The sequence below is a fragment of the Chiloscyllium plagiosum genome, unplaced genomic scaffold (genome assembly GCF_037043375.1).
Source record: "Chiloscyllium plagiosum isolate Xiang-an unplaced genomic scaffold, Cpla_swu_hap1 HiC_scaffold_36, whole genome shotgun sequence".
NCBI classification, from domain to species: Eukaryota; Metazoa; Chordata; class Chondrichthyes; order Orectolobiformes; family Hemiscylliidae; genus Chiloscyllium; species Chiloscyllium plagiosum.
The window spans coordinates 10,552,219-10,566,467 of NW_028270174.1; the positions used below are offsets into that span (position 1 = coordinate 10,552,219).

General features: G+C 39.4%; 1 protein-coding gene across 10 annotated transcripts in view; it reads right to left on the reverse strand.

Annotated features, from left to right (window-relative positions):
- Window positions 1-14,249, reverse strand: part of ccser1 (coiled-coil serine-rich protein 1) — a 1,301,473-nt gene that overhangs the window by 598,937 nt on the left and 688,287 nt on the right. For all 10 annotated transcript variants that reach the window (XM_087979948.1, XM_087979953.1, XM_087979945.1 and 7 more), the window contains one exon: window positions 12,694-12,771. In XM_087979948.1, coding sequence (XP_087836074.1) covers window positions 12,694-12,771 — 78 coding nt within the window. The remainder of the gene's footprint in view (window positions 1-12,693; window positions 12,772-14,249) is intronic.

Genomic DNA, 14,249 nt, shown 5'->3' on the forward strand with positions numbered 1-14,249 from the left:
TGTACATTCAAGCATATTCAAGATTGTATATCAGCCTAATAATTCTTTGTTACCAACAAACAACATTTATTTCAAATTTTAATTATTATTGGAGATTTAAAACAACTTTCTATTTCTGTCCCATTTATCTTCCTTAGTCTCTTCCTTTTCCTCTTTTTATTTTGTAACTTTTATGACATTTAATTAAATATTCCAATTCGCACTTCCAATTTAGACTCTGTATGTTCCACTGAAATATTTTTAGTCAGACTGCTTGACACTGCTGTCTGGACAAATCCCAGATCCACTGTTGAGGGTGTTTGTGGCACCGTTAGATTCCTGGTGATGGTCAGTTTTCATTTAAACTGCACAAAATTTGTGGGAAGTTGTAAATACAAAGAGCAGCTGGGAGTGTCCGATCTTGGCTGACCATAAAATATGGATAATGATAAAAAGGGCCAAAAGAGCAAGATACTTGAGAGCAATGCAGTAGCAGATGGGGAATGCAGTAACACAACAGAAGTACTTGCAGCAAAATCATACAACATACTCCTGAGTACAAAGCAGTAATCATATCAAATTCTTGTAACATTATAACAGTAGAAAATTCCATTCAAGTTAAAATCTCAGTTACACTGTAATAATTAATAGTTAATACAAGTATGAATGCTGACAAATTCACTTAGATGATTAAAAATTTATCTTTGGATTAACTTAATCTATCCATTCTGACTAGGCTGGGAGCTTGTGTATGGCATCTATGTGCTGCTGTTTATTATGTAGGTCACAGACTCCATCAACTGCATCAGTCCTACACTATATCCAACATTAGCGGTCCATAGCCAAGTTACCTCCCACTGTACCAATGTGTCCTTTGGTTTCAATAATGCTATTGCAAATTAATTGTGTGCACATGTCTACCTGAATAGAGATACAAAATAATTCATTCTATTTATTTTTAATCAGAGTACCTACTTAAAGGACCTGTACAACTAAGTTATTACTTATTTAAGCAACTGTAACTTTCATGAACTGTGATTATTCCTGGGGTTGCCATTTGCAAAAGATGAATAATTTAGATAAAATATCACAAAACTCTCAGGCCAAATTCATCCTGCTGTCCTTTGGCTATGTGAACGGAATGAGGGTACAAATTTGCTGATTTGATTTTCTGATGCTGCTTTTCTCAAATTTTGCTCTATTAATCCAAAGGCACACTCAGGGAGCCATTTGACCCATTGGGTTCACACCGACCCTCCAATGAGTGTTCATCCAGACCCATACCACCCCTCCTCACCCCCATAACCCTGTATTTCCCATGGTTATTCATATAGCCTGCACATCTCTGGACACCATGTGGCAATTTAGCATGGCCAATTCACCTAACCTGCTCATTTTTGGACTGTGGGAGGAAATCAGAGCACCCAGAGAAAACCCATGCAGACACGGGGAGAATGTACAAACTCCATACAGCTGAGGGTGGAATTGAACCCAGATCCCTAGCACTGTGAGGCAGCACTGCTAACCATTGAGTCACCGCGCTGCTCCATATAAAAGGCATTTCAATGGGTATGTGAGTAGGAAGGGTTTAGAGGCATATTGGCAAAATGCTGGCAAATGGGATCAGTTCAGATCTGGTCAGCACAGACGAGTTGAACCAAAGGGTCTATTTTCATGCTATATGACTCTGTTTCCATAATGTCACCAAGAAAATCTCAACCACACAGTTTACTCCATTAAACAAAAAAAAACTGCAGATGCTGGAAATCAGAAACAAAAGCAGAATTGTTGGAAAAACTCAGCAGATCTGGCAGCATCTGTGGAGACAAAGCCAAGTTAACATTTTTGTTCCAGTCACCCTTCAGCAATATTTCCAGAAGTTTCTGCTTCTGTTTCAGTTTACTGCATTTTCTAGAAACACTCAGTGGTTTAAGCAATATCTGTAAAGTGAGAAACACAGTTAATATTTCCAGTCCACAACCTTTCGTTCAGCAATAACTTATAGATATTTTAAATCAACTTAATATATTATGATCACCTCGAGAGCCTAGCGAGATTACTACTGCACCTCAGCACCAGCTTCAATACCTACAGCACCCTTATGGCAATTAAACTTTTCAGGAGCATTTTGAAAAAAATGACATTGAGCCTTTTAAGGATGAGTTATATCAGATGATCAAGATCTCAGTTTTAAGAAAAGCCTTAAATGATGAATGTGAGGCAAGAGGCTGCCCTTCTTTTAATTCATGTATATTGGGTCAGTCCATTGGAATTCTTCTTAATCATTAGAATGCATCTATTTTCTGTATTCTGAAATATCCCCTCAATGATTGCCATTGCATCTCTAATGACTTATCCTTTCACTCAATTTGTCATTCGCTTTAGTTGGCTTTGTCCTCTGGCCTTCATAACTGTTCTTTTATACGTTTTATAAAGTATTCTTGGACCAACTCCTCTCTCCCACAGAGTGAATGCAACATTCAATCATATTATAGTTGTGGCTACCTGAGGTGCCTTCATTGTGAGATCATTAATTAACCCTGTCTCATAGCACAATTCCAGGTCTAGCCTAGCCTGCCTGCTCAATGGTCAGCTCCAGAATGTGTTGTTCCAAGAAGCTATCCTAAACAAGAAAATTCTACACCCTCCTGTTCTAGACTACTTAGACTACATAGAACATAACAACGCTGTACAGACCCTTCGGCCCTCAATGTTGCACTGACCTGTGGTACCAATCTGAAGACCATCTATCCTATGCTATTCCATTTTCATCCATATGTTTATCCAATGACAATTTAAATGTCCTTAAAGTTGGCGAGTGTACTACTGTTGTCTACTACCTCTGCCTCTTTGACTTTCCATGCAATTTAAATAAAAATATTCCAAGATTATTGCCGTGCCTTTCTAACAAGCTCCCATTATTTCTTTATTTATGATGTAGTTACTATGTGGCTACTGCTAGGGGCCTGTATTACACTGCCATTGGCAACTTTTTATTAATGATTTCTCATCTTTACCTACACAGTGTTTCCAGCCTGGTTTCCTGAATTTAGATAATTTCCTCCCAACTCCTCCCCAATTCCCCAAGTGTGCTAATATCATTGTGTACTAACAGAGCCAAACCTCCACCTTGCCCTAGTTTCCTGTCTTTCCTAAATGTCCAGAATCAGATCCCAACCCATGTCATCCTGCATCCATGCCTCCATAATGCCTACTAAATCATATTTAATTGTGCCTATTCACATTCTTGGTTCAACTGTTTTGGTTTGAATTCCACATACATTCACGTACAGAGCCCTCAATTCTTTAATGATAGTCTTTTTGTAGGTTTATCTGTATGTTTATTCTTTAAAGCTTCTGATGAAAAACCAATAGCCTGAAAGGTTAACCCTGACTGAACGTCTCTTGCAAATTCTGACTTTCAACATCTGCATTGTTCCACTTTTGCTTAGTTGCATGATTACTGCGTGTGAAACTGGGCTAAATCCATCCATGGCTGTACAGTCAGTGGAAGCCCTTTTTCAATCCTGAACAGGAAAGTGTGTTTTCTTCACTTGTTATACGCAGACACACAATTGGCCTCCTGCTCCATGTCAGTGCCTTTTACATAAGGAAGTAGTATATTGGTGTGGATAGAGGACAGGTTAATAGGCAAGAAAGGGTGAGTGGGAATGAGAGGTTCTTCCTCAGGTTGGCGACCTGTGATCAGTGGGGTTCCACAAGGATCCATAGTGGGACAGCAACTGCATAGAATATTACTTAGAGGAAGGAAACAAATGTATAGTAAACAAATTTGCAGATGACACAAAATAGATAGAAAGGCAAGCTGCAAGAGGGATGCCAGCAATTTTGTAAAAAAGATATTGATAGGTTAAGTAAGCAGGGGAAAAGTTAGAACTGAGGAAGGGTGATCAGACCCAAAATGTTAACTCTGATTTCTCTTCACTGATGCTGCCAGACTTGCTGAGCTTTTCCAGCAACTTCTGATTTTTGTTTTTGTTAGTAAAACGAGATGCCCTGAGTAATGTTTAATTCACAAGAGGCACAGGGTGTGCTAATAAATTAGTTATAAAATTGCCAAGGAATATAGAGGCCTGGATATTTATTCTGGCAATGTGAGTTTAAGTCCCACCCAGGCAGTCAGAGAATTTAAAATGACTGAGTGAACTCAGTAAAACTAGGTGCAAATCCACACTGGAGTGAAATGGAGGGAAAACCAATGGAGGCGTAATCTCTCATTTGGCTTTGTTTGGAGAGAAACTGTTTCTGTTGGCAGAAGGACCAAGAACCAGAAGACAATGATTTAAGGTGATTGGCAAAAGAATAAACAGTGTCAGAAGGATATTTTCTTTAACACAGCAAGTGATTACAATCTGGAATGCACACGAGTGACGGGTAGTAACACACTCAATGACATCTGAAACAAGAAACCCAGTGACATTGAAGGGATAGTATTATATTCAAGGTTTGCATCACGATTTGTAGCTCGGGTACCAGTTGCCGTAGTTGTCGGTGTGTTCACTGAGCTGGGAAGTTGATTTGCAGATGTTTCATTCCCTATTTATGTGACAACTTCAGTGTTTTGGAGCCTCCTATGAATCGCTGCTGTAGTCTGTCTTCTGGAATTTATTTGGTTCTGTTCCTGCTGCTTCCGATTGCCGATTCTGGTTATTCATTGTCGTGGCCTATATAATTGGGTCCAGGTCTATGTATTTGTTGATCAAGTCAGTTAATGAGTGCCATGCTTCTAGAAATTCTCTGGCTGTCCTCTGTTTGGCTTATCCTATGATCGTTGTGTTGTCCCAGTCGAAGTTGTGGTCCACTGAGAAACTCCTACAGTAATGCCTTGGAGTGAGAATGACAGGCCTTTGCACTAGCTTTCACTCCAATCATGACAGAGGTTCCCCCCATTTCCTATTGACTCTAGTTTCATGAGGGTCCTTGATGCCACACTTGGTCAAATGCGGCCTTGAGTTCAAGACGATTCACTCACATCTCATTTCTGGGGTCCAGGTCTTTTATACATGTTTGAACCAAGACTGTAATGAGGTCAGGAGCCAAGTGGTCATGACAGAACCCAAACTGATTGTCAGTGATTACTTATTGCTAAGCAAACACTTCTTTATGGCATTGTTGATGACACATCCATCACTTTACTATTGATCAACACAGACTGATGGGACGATAGTTGACCAGGTTGGAATTGTCCTGCTTTCTGTATATGGAACATAGCATGTCCGTCAAGTAGATGGCAGTGTTGAAACTGTACTGAAACAGCTAGGCTAAGGGCATGGTAAGTTTTGGATACAAGTCTTTAGTACTATTACTGGAATATTGTCAGAGCTACAAGTCCTATAAAGCACTAACTAATACTGTGATAGACAGATTGACAAGGATGAGGCAAAGTATGTTTGTCCTTCTTGTTGGTTCCCTCTTCCTGCTGCAGACCCAGTCTAAATAAGGTACCACCAAGCCCCTCCAGGTGATGGCCACAGAGCATGTAACACATGCGCTTCAATCTAAGATATTATCATCAATGGTCACAGGTGAGGTGCTGGAAGACTGGAGGTTGGCTAACGTAGTGCCACTTTTAAGAAAGGTGGTAAGAACAAGCCAGGGGACTATGGACCGATGAGCCAGACATCAGCAGTGGCCAAGTTGTTGGAAGGGATCCTGAGGGACAGGATTTCCATGTATTTGGAAACGCAAGGACTGATTAGGGATAGTCAACGTGGCTTTGTGCGTGGGAAAACATGTCTCACAAACTTGTTTGAGTTTTTTGAAGAGGTAACAGAGAGGATTGAGGAGGGCAGAGCGGTAGATGTGATCTCAATGGACTTCAGTTGGACATTCAACAAGGTTCCCCACAGGAGACTGGTTAGCAAGGTTAGATCTCATGGGACACAGGAAGAACTTGCCATTTGGATACAGAACTGGCTCAAAGATAGAAGACAGAGGGTGATGGTGGATGGTTGTTTTTCAGACTGGAGGCCTGCGTGCCACAAGGATTGATGCTGGGTCCACTACTTTTCATCATTTATATAAATGATTTTGATATGAGCATAAGAGGCATAATTAGTAAGTTTGCAGATGACACCAAAATTGGAGGTGTAGTACACAGTGAAGAAGGTTATCTCAGATTACAGCAGGATCTTGATCAGATGGGCCAATGAGCTGAGGAGTGGCAGACTTATTATTAATTGAGATAAATGCGAGGTGCTGCATATTGGGAAAGCAAATCTTAGTAGGACTTATATACTTAATGGTAAGGTCCTAAAGAGTGTTGCTGAACAAAGAGACCTTGGAGTGCAGGTTCATAGCTCCTTGAAAGTGGAGTTGCAGATAAACAGGATAGTGAAGAAGGTGTTTGGAATGCTTTCCTTTATTGATCAGAGTACTGAGTACAGGATTTAGAAGGTCATATTGCAGGTGTACAGGACTTTGGTTAGGTCACTTTTGGAATATTGCATGCAATTCTGGACTCCTTCCTATCGGAAAGATGCTGTGAAACTTGAAAGGATTCAGAAAAGATTACCAAGGATGTTGACTGGGTTGGAGGACCTAAGCTATGGGGAGAGGCTGAACAGGCTGGGGCTGTTTTCCCTGGACCATCAGAGGCTGAGGAGTAACCTTCTAGAGGCTTATTAAATCATGAGGTGCATGTATACGGTAAATAGACAAAGTCTTTTCTCTGGGATTGGGGTATCCAGAACTAGAGGGCATAGGTTTAGGATGAGAGGGGAAAGATATAAAAGACACGTAAGGGGCAACTTTTTCATGCAGAGGGTGGTGCGTAAATAGAATGGGTTACTAGAGGAAATGGTGGAGGCTAGTACAATTGCAACATTTAAAAGGCATCTGGATGAGTATATAAATAGGAAGGGTTTGGAGGGATATGGGCTGGATGCTGGCAGATGGGACTACATTGGCTTGGGATATCTAGTCAGCATGGACAAGTTGGACTGAAGGGTCTGTTTCCGTGCTGTATATCTCTATGTCTCTGTTGATCATGTTCTCAAACAATGCGGCACTTCTCTCTATAAGTATCTGCTTGATGTTTTATTCAGGAAAGAAATTAAACACGTTGCACAGTAGCCAAAAAGCTTAACTGTAAAATGTGGTCCACTCAAAATGAAGCAATCAAAATAAAACTCGAACAATAGCTTGTTACCATTTTTTCTCTACATGATAGTTTCACTCATTCTTTGGGCCAAGTTCTCACAAATAACCCATTATCTCCATTAAATTTTCACAACTGTCCTACCTCACTGGTGTACCTTCCAAAGAATTGTTAGCAAATAATTTGTATGTCGATTCTGTGATTGATTAAGCACGTATTAATCAGCTTTAAGTGTCTTGTGTTCACAAATGTACACACAACTTGCTTTCACAAATTAAGTTCTCTGTACAATACTTCCAATGGACAGATCACAGACTGGAAATGTTGTTAAACAATTTCCCACAGAATGGCTTACAGTCAATAGGCTTGATGATGCAAAATGTATTTCCTCTAATAAAGTCTTCAATTAGTAAAACATCACCTTTCTAACAGATAAAAGCATGATTTTTACACTGGGAAGCTGCTTGCACATTGTTTTGTAAAGCTTGATTTAGGAAACTTGGATATTTGTGGTACAAACATGATTATCATTCCATAGTGGATTATTCTCATAAAACATATATACATAGCTTTAAAACTGTGTTACAAACAATCAAAATACACACACACACACATATATATATATATATATATATATAAAAACATTCATCACAACCTTAGGACTTTCTGAACTGGCTGGAACACTGAACTATTGTTGAAATGTAATTACTGGAATGTTGGAAATACAGCAGCTAATTTTCAGCCAGCAAACTCTCACTAAAAACAATGAAACCATAACCAAGTGATGTATTTCCAGGTATCTTTTGTTATGTGCAGACACCTACAGCCTGAGATATTGCCGATCTGTACCCAGTGAGTAATGGCTTAAAGCACAAGCTAAAATATTAAGTGCCCTTGTTATGTAGTTTGTGTTACAACAAGGCTTGTGGCATAGTGATTCTATTCTGCACATTGGACAGGCTACTATTCTCAATTCTTCTGGTATAATGTGACTCGTAAAGGTTTCCCCTTATCTATGAGTGATTGCTGGCTGACTCTAACACACTTTGCAAACTATTTTGTTTATAATATTATACATAATACTGTTGTCTGTCAGAAAATCTCTCACTTGTAGATACTATTCCAGCACTATCACATTAACATTTCATTTCTAATGTTATAAAGATGTGAGTGTACCTTTAAGGGGGTTAAAAGCAGCAGAACTACTAGACACAGCACTAAGTGTTCTCAATAAGTCAACAATGTATGTAACACTGGGTGTTTATTGCTTGGAGGCAAAAACAAATTTGAATTCAGCCAATCAGTTTAAAATATAGCCCGAAAAAGAAGCCAATTTCCAATCAAGTTTGAATTGAGCATATTGACAATCTTAAAAGCCAATGACGCAATCCAATGCTCTGGGATATAAGACCGAGGGAAAATTGAACAGTTGAGAGGAGAACTGCCAAGCTGAACATATACCAGACTGCTTTAAAAAAAACCTCTTCAAAGTACCTTTTCAATCAGTAACTTGTGACGCAGAAATTCCTAACAAGGAGAAAAGAAGACACAGGAAGATTCGAAGACAAGAACCTACAACTGCCTGGTTTTGAGATAAGAAGTGTTGTTTGTAAATCTTAATTGGGAGTTTTATTGGACTAGTATTATAGAAAGAAAGGTAAAAATAGGTTAGAGAAAGAAGTAGTAAATAGTGGTTAGTTAATTATTCTCAGTTATACTTTAAGAAATAAAGTTTGTTAATTTTTACTTTACATAGTTCTTGGCTACTCAAAGTTTTGCAGATTACTGCATGGGATAAATCATTTCTGTGTTGCTGGTTTTAAATTAAGCAGGAGAGTTTACCCAGTGTCATAATACTGATTACACTACATTATGTACTTCTCACATCAAACAAAATCGTTCATCAGTGTCTGTCCTAATAGCTCTGGAGCCTGTTCAAAGGCACAATCCTAACTTCTTCTTCCAGAATTGCTCCAAGATGCACAAGGGGCTCCACTCTAATTGTCCTTTTCTATCCAGTCTATGTTGCCCTTTGCTGTGTAGTTCGATATTCTCAAAATACACTGTTCAAACATGTTATAATGCAACTTTGGAGCTGGTGGGACTTGCACAAGAGGTAGGGGATACTACCATTACACTACAAGAGACCCAATCAACCTGTTCAGAGATATTATTACGTACCTCTGGGGCAGGTGACATTTGAATGGAGGTCTCTTCGCTCAGAATTGCAGACAACTACTTCTCCACCACAAGAGCCTCCTTATGTTGTGTCTTGTTCTGAGGAAAATTCACCAAGAAGATAAACAGCTGGCTATCCTTATTGAACAACTTTATTTTAACCCCCTTAATGGAGACAGTAGTATAACAAAATGCTTGATTCTTGCAACATACACACCCTCTAAATTTAAGAAAAAACAACTTACACATTAAAATGAAAATTGGTTCATATACATAATTTCCCAAAACAAAATCTGACTGAATTTACATAAAATATGCCTTGTGTAATCACACTGGACTCGAAACAAAACTCTTTCCCGCTCCACATGCCATCAGACTCCTTGATTATCTCTAACTCTTCATTATTTTATGTAGGATCTGCAGCATCAGAAGTATTTTACTTTTATAAAAATATTCTTTTCTGGGCTACGTTTTACTTTTCAGTTTGTCATAACTGCTTTAATTTTAAAAATAAATGATTCCAAAAAGCAATGTAAACATAGTAAATGACTCTGCGAGGAATAAATTGTCTCCTGACTATTGATTGACATTACTGTTGATTGTTACCACATCATTAGTTTAGTAACTACTCAGATTCTGCTGGGAAACCAACTGATGGCCTTTGCTAACACTAAGGTAAATATACCAGAGTTGTTAGATATAGACTAGCTTTCTTCTCAAGCAGGAATCTTTTAATTAAAGGGTGCAGAATTGACCTAACAATTAACGAGGCCAGGCAACTACAAAATCTGACACACACAGTTGCTAACTTTGAGAATTATCATTTTTGTATCTTTGCTGTAGAGGGGACATTATCAAAGCCATAAACCAATCACTCACTTGGAAGCAAAATCCAATCATCCATTCATTAAATTACCATTCATGATATCTTGTACAAGTTATTTTCATTTATTTAGCCTCCCTTGCCTAAAGCAGACAGATCAAAATCATTTAACATCTCTTCACCAATATAAATTCCTTGAAAGTTTCCTAATATCCTCCTTCTCAAGAGATTGTCACATTTCATTCCAGAAACTAACCATGGTACCTGATACACAGTGAGCTTTGCTCCATCCCATATCCTTACTTATGGTTAACATCCATCTTTTACTAATGTAAATTATTTGTTAATTTTGTCAATCTTTTACTGATCTGTTTAATGCCACTGTTATGATCCCAGCTGATGGTAATGTTGGACAAGTCATATTCCAGAGTAAAACCTGTCTTGACAGACCATAAGTTTTAATTTTCTTCAGTTTGGTTACTATGGTCATCAATCAATGAACATATTCAAGAGGCTGCTGATGAATTTTTAACAAAGAACCATATTGTTTATAATGCAAAGAAAAAAAATGTAATGATCCACCTGATGTCATACTTTACAAGTCAAATCCCAGAACTAAATGTGCTTGATCGATCACAATTTGCTTATTTTTATAGTGGTCGTTTTTCACTGAAACATCAGCAAACAATACCGCAGATTTGGTTTTAATGGTCAAACAGAAGTTTATTACATGCAAAAATGGTAAAATAACCCAAATCAGTGGGCGGCACGATGGCACAGTGGTCAGCACTGCTGCTTCACAGCTCCAGAGACCCGGGAACAATTCCCGACTCAGGTAACTGTCTGTGTGGAGTTTGCACATTCTCCCCGTGTCTGCGTGGGTTTCCTCCGGTTTCCTCCCACATTTCCAAAAATGTGCAGGTCAGGTGAATTGGCCAAGCTAAATTGCCTGCGGTGTTAGGCAAAGGGGTAAATGTAGGGGAATGGGTGTGGGTGGGTTGTGCTTCGACGGATCGGTGTGGACTTTTTGGGCCGCAGGGCCTGTTTCCACACTGTAAGTAATCTAATCAAGTGATCTAAATATAACATAGTTTTAAAGATTTCAAAACACATGGCGAAACAAAGTCCCATCCATTTTCCAACATGATCATTTCACAGTGATCAAAGTACAGAAAACAATTCGCTTCCATATCAAACTTATATGTTTGACTTGACTTAACTGCTTCTTCTCAGTAATGATTCCATGAGTTGTGAGGCCTTCTTTCTTAATCATTTATACAACTTAGAGCTTAGCCTTCCTCAGGTTTTTAATAGTCAGCAGATTCTAACAAAACATTTCTCATCTTGAAATTTCACAGATAACACTTCACTAAGGCAACATATTACATTCACAGCTCTTAACAATCACCATTTCCAGAAGGGACCATTCTTGTAACTGACTTCAGTTTGGTCTTCTTTGAACTTCTCAAGAGCATTTGAATCAATTTTTGTTTATAAAGCTCATTAACCCTCGATTTTTTTTAAACTAATGTCTTGTTTTCTCCCTCTAGTCCTAAACTGCTATAAACAAAGTTGCAATAACATTCCAGGGATCCTTGCAGTCACGTGTGCCCTGACACATACCAGGTTACTATCCACATTTTTGTTCACCCTACTTCAGGAAGGATATTATTAAGTTTGTGCGAAGATTTGTAGCTCAGGTGCTCGTTGTTGTGGTTCTGTTCGCCGAGCTAGAAGTTTTTGTTGCAAACGTTTCGTCCCCTGGCTAGGCGACATCATCAGTGCTTGGGAGCCTCCTGCGAAGCGCTTCTTTGATGTTTCCTCCGGTGTTTATAGTGGTCTGTCTCTGCCGCTTCCGGTTGTCAGTTTCAGGCAGGCTAAAGTATTGATTTTTCTCTGACTTTGAGGCTACCAAACAGCATCTCTGTTGGTGTTGAATTTTTCTTCAGACTTGAAATTGCGTCTGGCCTTTAGCCCCTCTTTGTATTTCTCCGAGTTAGAAAAGCTCCACTTAGTAAACATGTCAGTAATTATCCCACCAGATAGTTCCTCTAGACATTTAGCTTAAGTTACATGATGTTGTGGAAATGGTGTTTTGATCCATTGCTAAAATAAAACAAACTCTGGCCCTTAAAAAGGCACCAGGTAAGAACTGAATACCAAAAACCAATTTACCTCTCCCTCAGAACTCCAGTCTCCAGCAATGTTAATGATAAGTTATAAACTTTTATACTATTAAATAATAAGCTAAATCAATTTGGATTATCCATTTCACTTCTTTCAATTTCATCAAGGATCAAATGCATTCATAAAACCTCTTTTACCCACATTCAGGTCCAAGCCCATCTTCTGCGAAATTACAATGAGCTGTTATAAGCAGCATGTTTGAGGCTTTCTGCCAACAAGGAAATTCCATCATAAATGATTGTATGGATTGTATTGGCCCAAGCTTCCCAGTCTTTCTGCTAAATTTGAAACTTGTCAACTGTTTGACTGCATGCATTTATGGATTCAACAAATGTGATATATGTGAATTTATTATAGAAATTCCCACTGAGCTCACCTTTACGCAAGATCCAATTGTTTATCCTACCTTAAAAGGAATGGGCATCTCAGTGATGGGACTGACTGGAAGCGAATGCGTGCTGCTGGCAGGACTCATCTCCACACTCTGAAACAAAAAGGAAAGACCATCAAATACACTTCATACAAGATGGTGAGTGACATCACTTAGTGATTTCACATTTCATTTTCTTCGGACAAACCTACCTTTCTGACAAGTAAACAGATAACATTGTGCTCGCACCCCTTTCATGCCACATGAGATCTCTTGAAGCACTCTACAGGCGATTAAGTACCTTTCAACTCTCATCACTTTTGTGATGAAGGAGATCTGGGAGTCAATTCGTACACAGCAGGCTCCAAAAATGAAAGGTTGATCGGACCAATTTATATGTTGTTAATTTAAAAACTTCTTTGACCACATCCTTTCATGGGATGTGTAAATCCCTCGCAAGACTAGCATTTGTTACCCATCCCTCAGTGTCCTTGAATCGAGTAGCTTGCTAGATCATTTCAAAGGACAGTTGAGAGTCAACCACATTTTTGTGGGTATGGAATCACATGTAAGCCAGACCAGATAAGGACAGCAGATTCCCTTCCCGAAAGGACAAAAGTGAAACTAATGGCCTGTGCAAAAACAAAATGCTACCATTATTTAGGCTGGGGTGGCATGGTGGCTCAGTGATTAGCACTGCTGCCTCACAGAGCCAGGGACCCAGGTTCAATTCCAATCTTGGGCAACTGTCTGTGTGGAGTTTGCACATTCTCCCCGTGTCTGCATGTGTTTCCTCCGGGTGCTCTGGTTTCCTCCCACAGGCCAAAGATGAACAGGTTAGGTGAATTGGCCTTGCTAAATTGCCTGTAGTGTTAGGTGCATTAGTCAGGGGTGAATATAGGGGAATGGGTCCGAGTGGTTGCTCTTCGGAGGGTCGGTGTGGACCTGTTTGGCTGAAGGGCCTGTTTCCACACTGTGGGGAACCTAATCTGTATTCCAGACTTATTAAGTGTTACTAAGGCAGGATGTGAACCTGTGCCCCACATTGGCCTGGGCCTCTAGTCCAGTGACAGGACTGTTATACCACCATCCCCACCCTCCACCGCACCCCACAACCACTACTGCTAGGTCACTGCAGATAAATCGCCTGTTCTTCAAAGTACTGTCATAAAATCTCTGCCACAGACGGGGTTTAACATCTCATTTGAAATACAGCACCTCTGGCAGTGCAGCATTCCCCCAATATTGATCATGCAGTAATCTCACCCACGCTTTTGTTTCCCTTTTAACAACACTAAATAAACAAGAATGCTATTATGCGAACTGAAGATGTGATAACTAGCAGCTCCAGAGATATATACCTCAATTATCTTCCTGCCCTTTTAGTCACAGAAGAGTGAACAGAGTCTCTACTGCTACAACTGTCGATGCTGGATTCTTGTTCCTATTGAGTTATTCATTTGTTTTTCTGCAGCTTTCAAGTATCATTATTGTGAAGGTTTTTTAATGTCATGTGTAGACTGGAGGTTGTGATTAGTTCTCATCCCATAATAAATTAAAGGTGTCTCAGAGAGGAAACCCATGATAGAGTT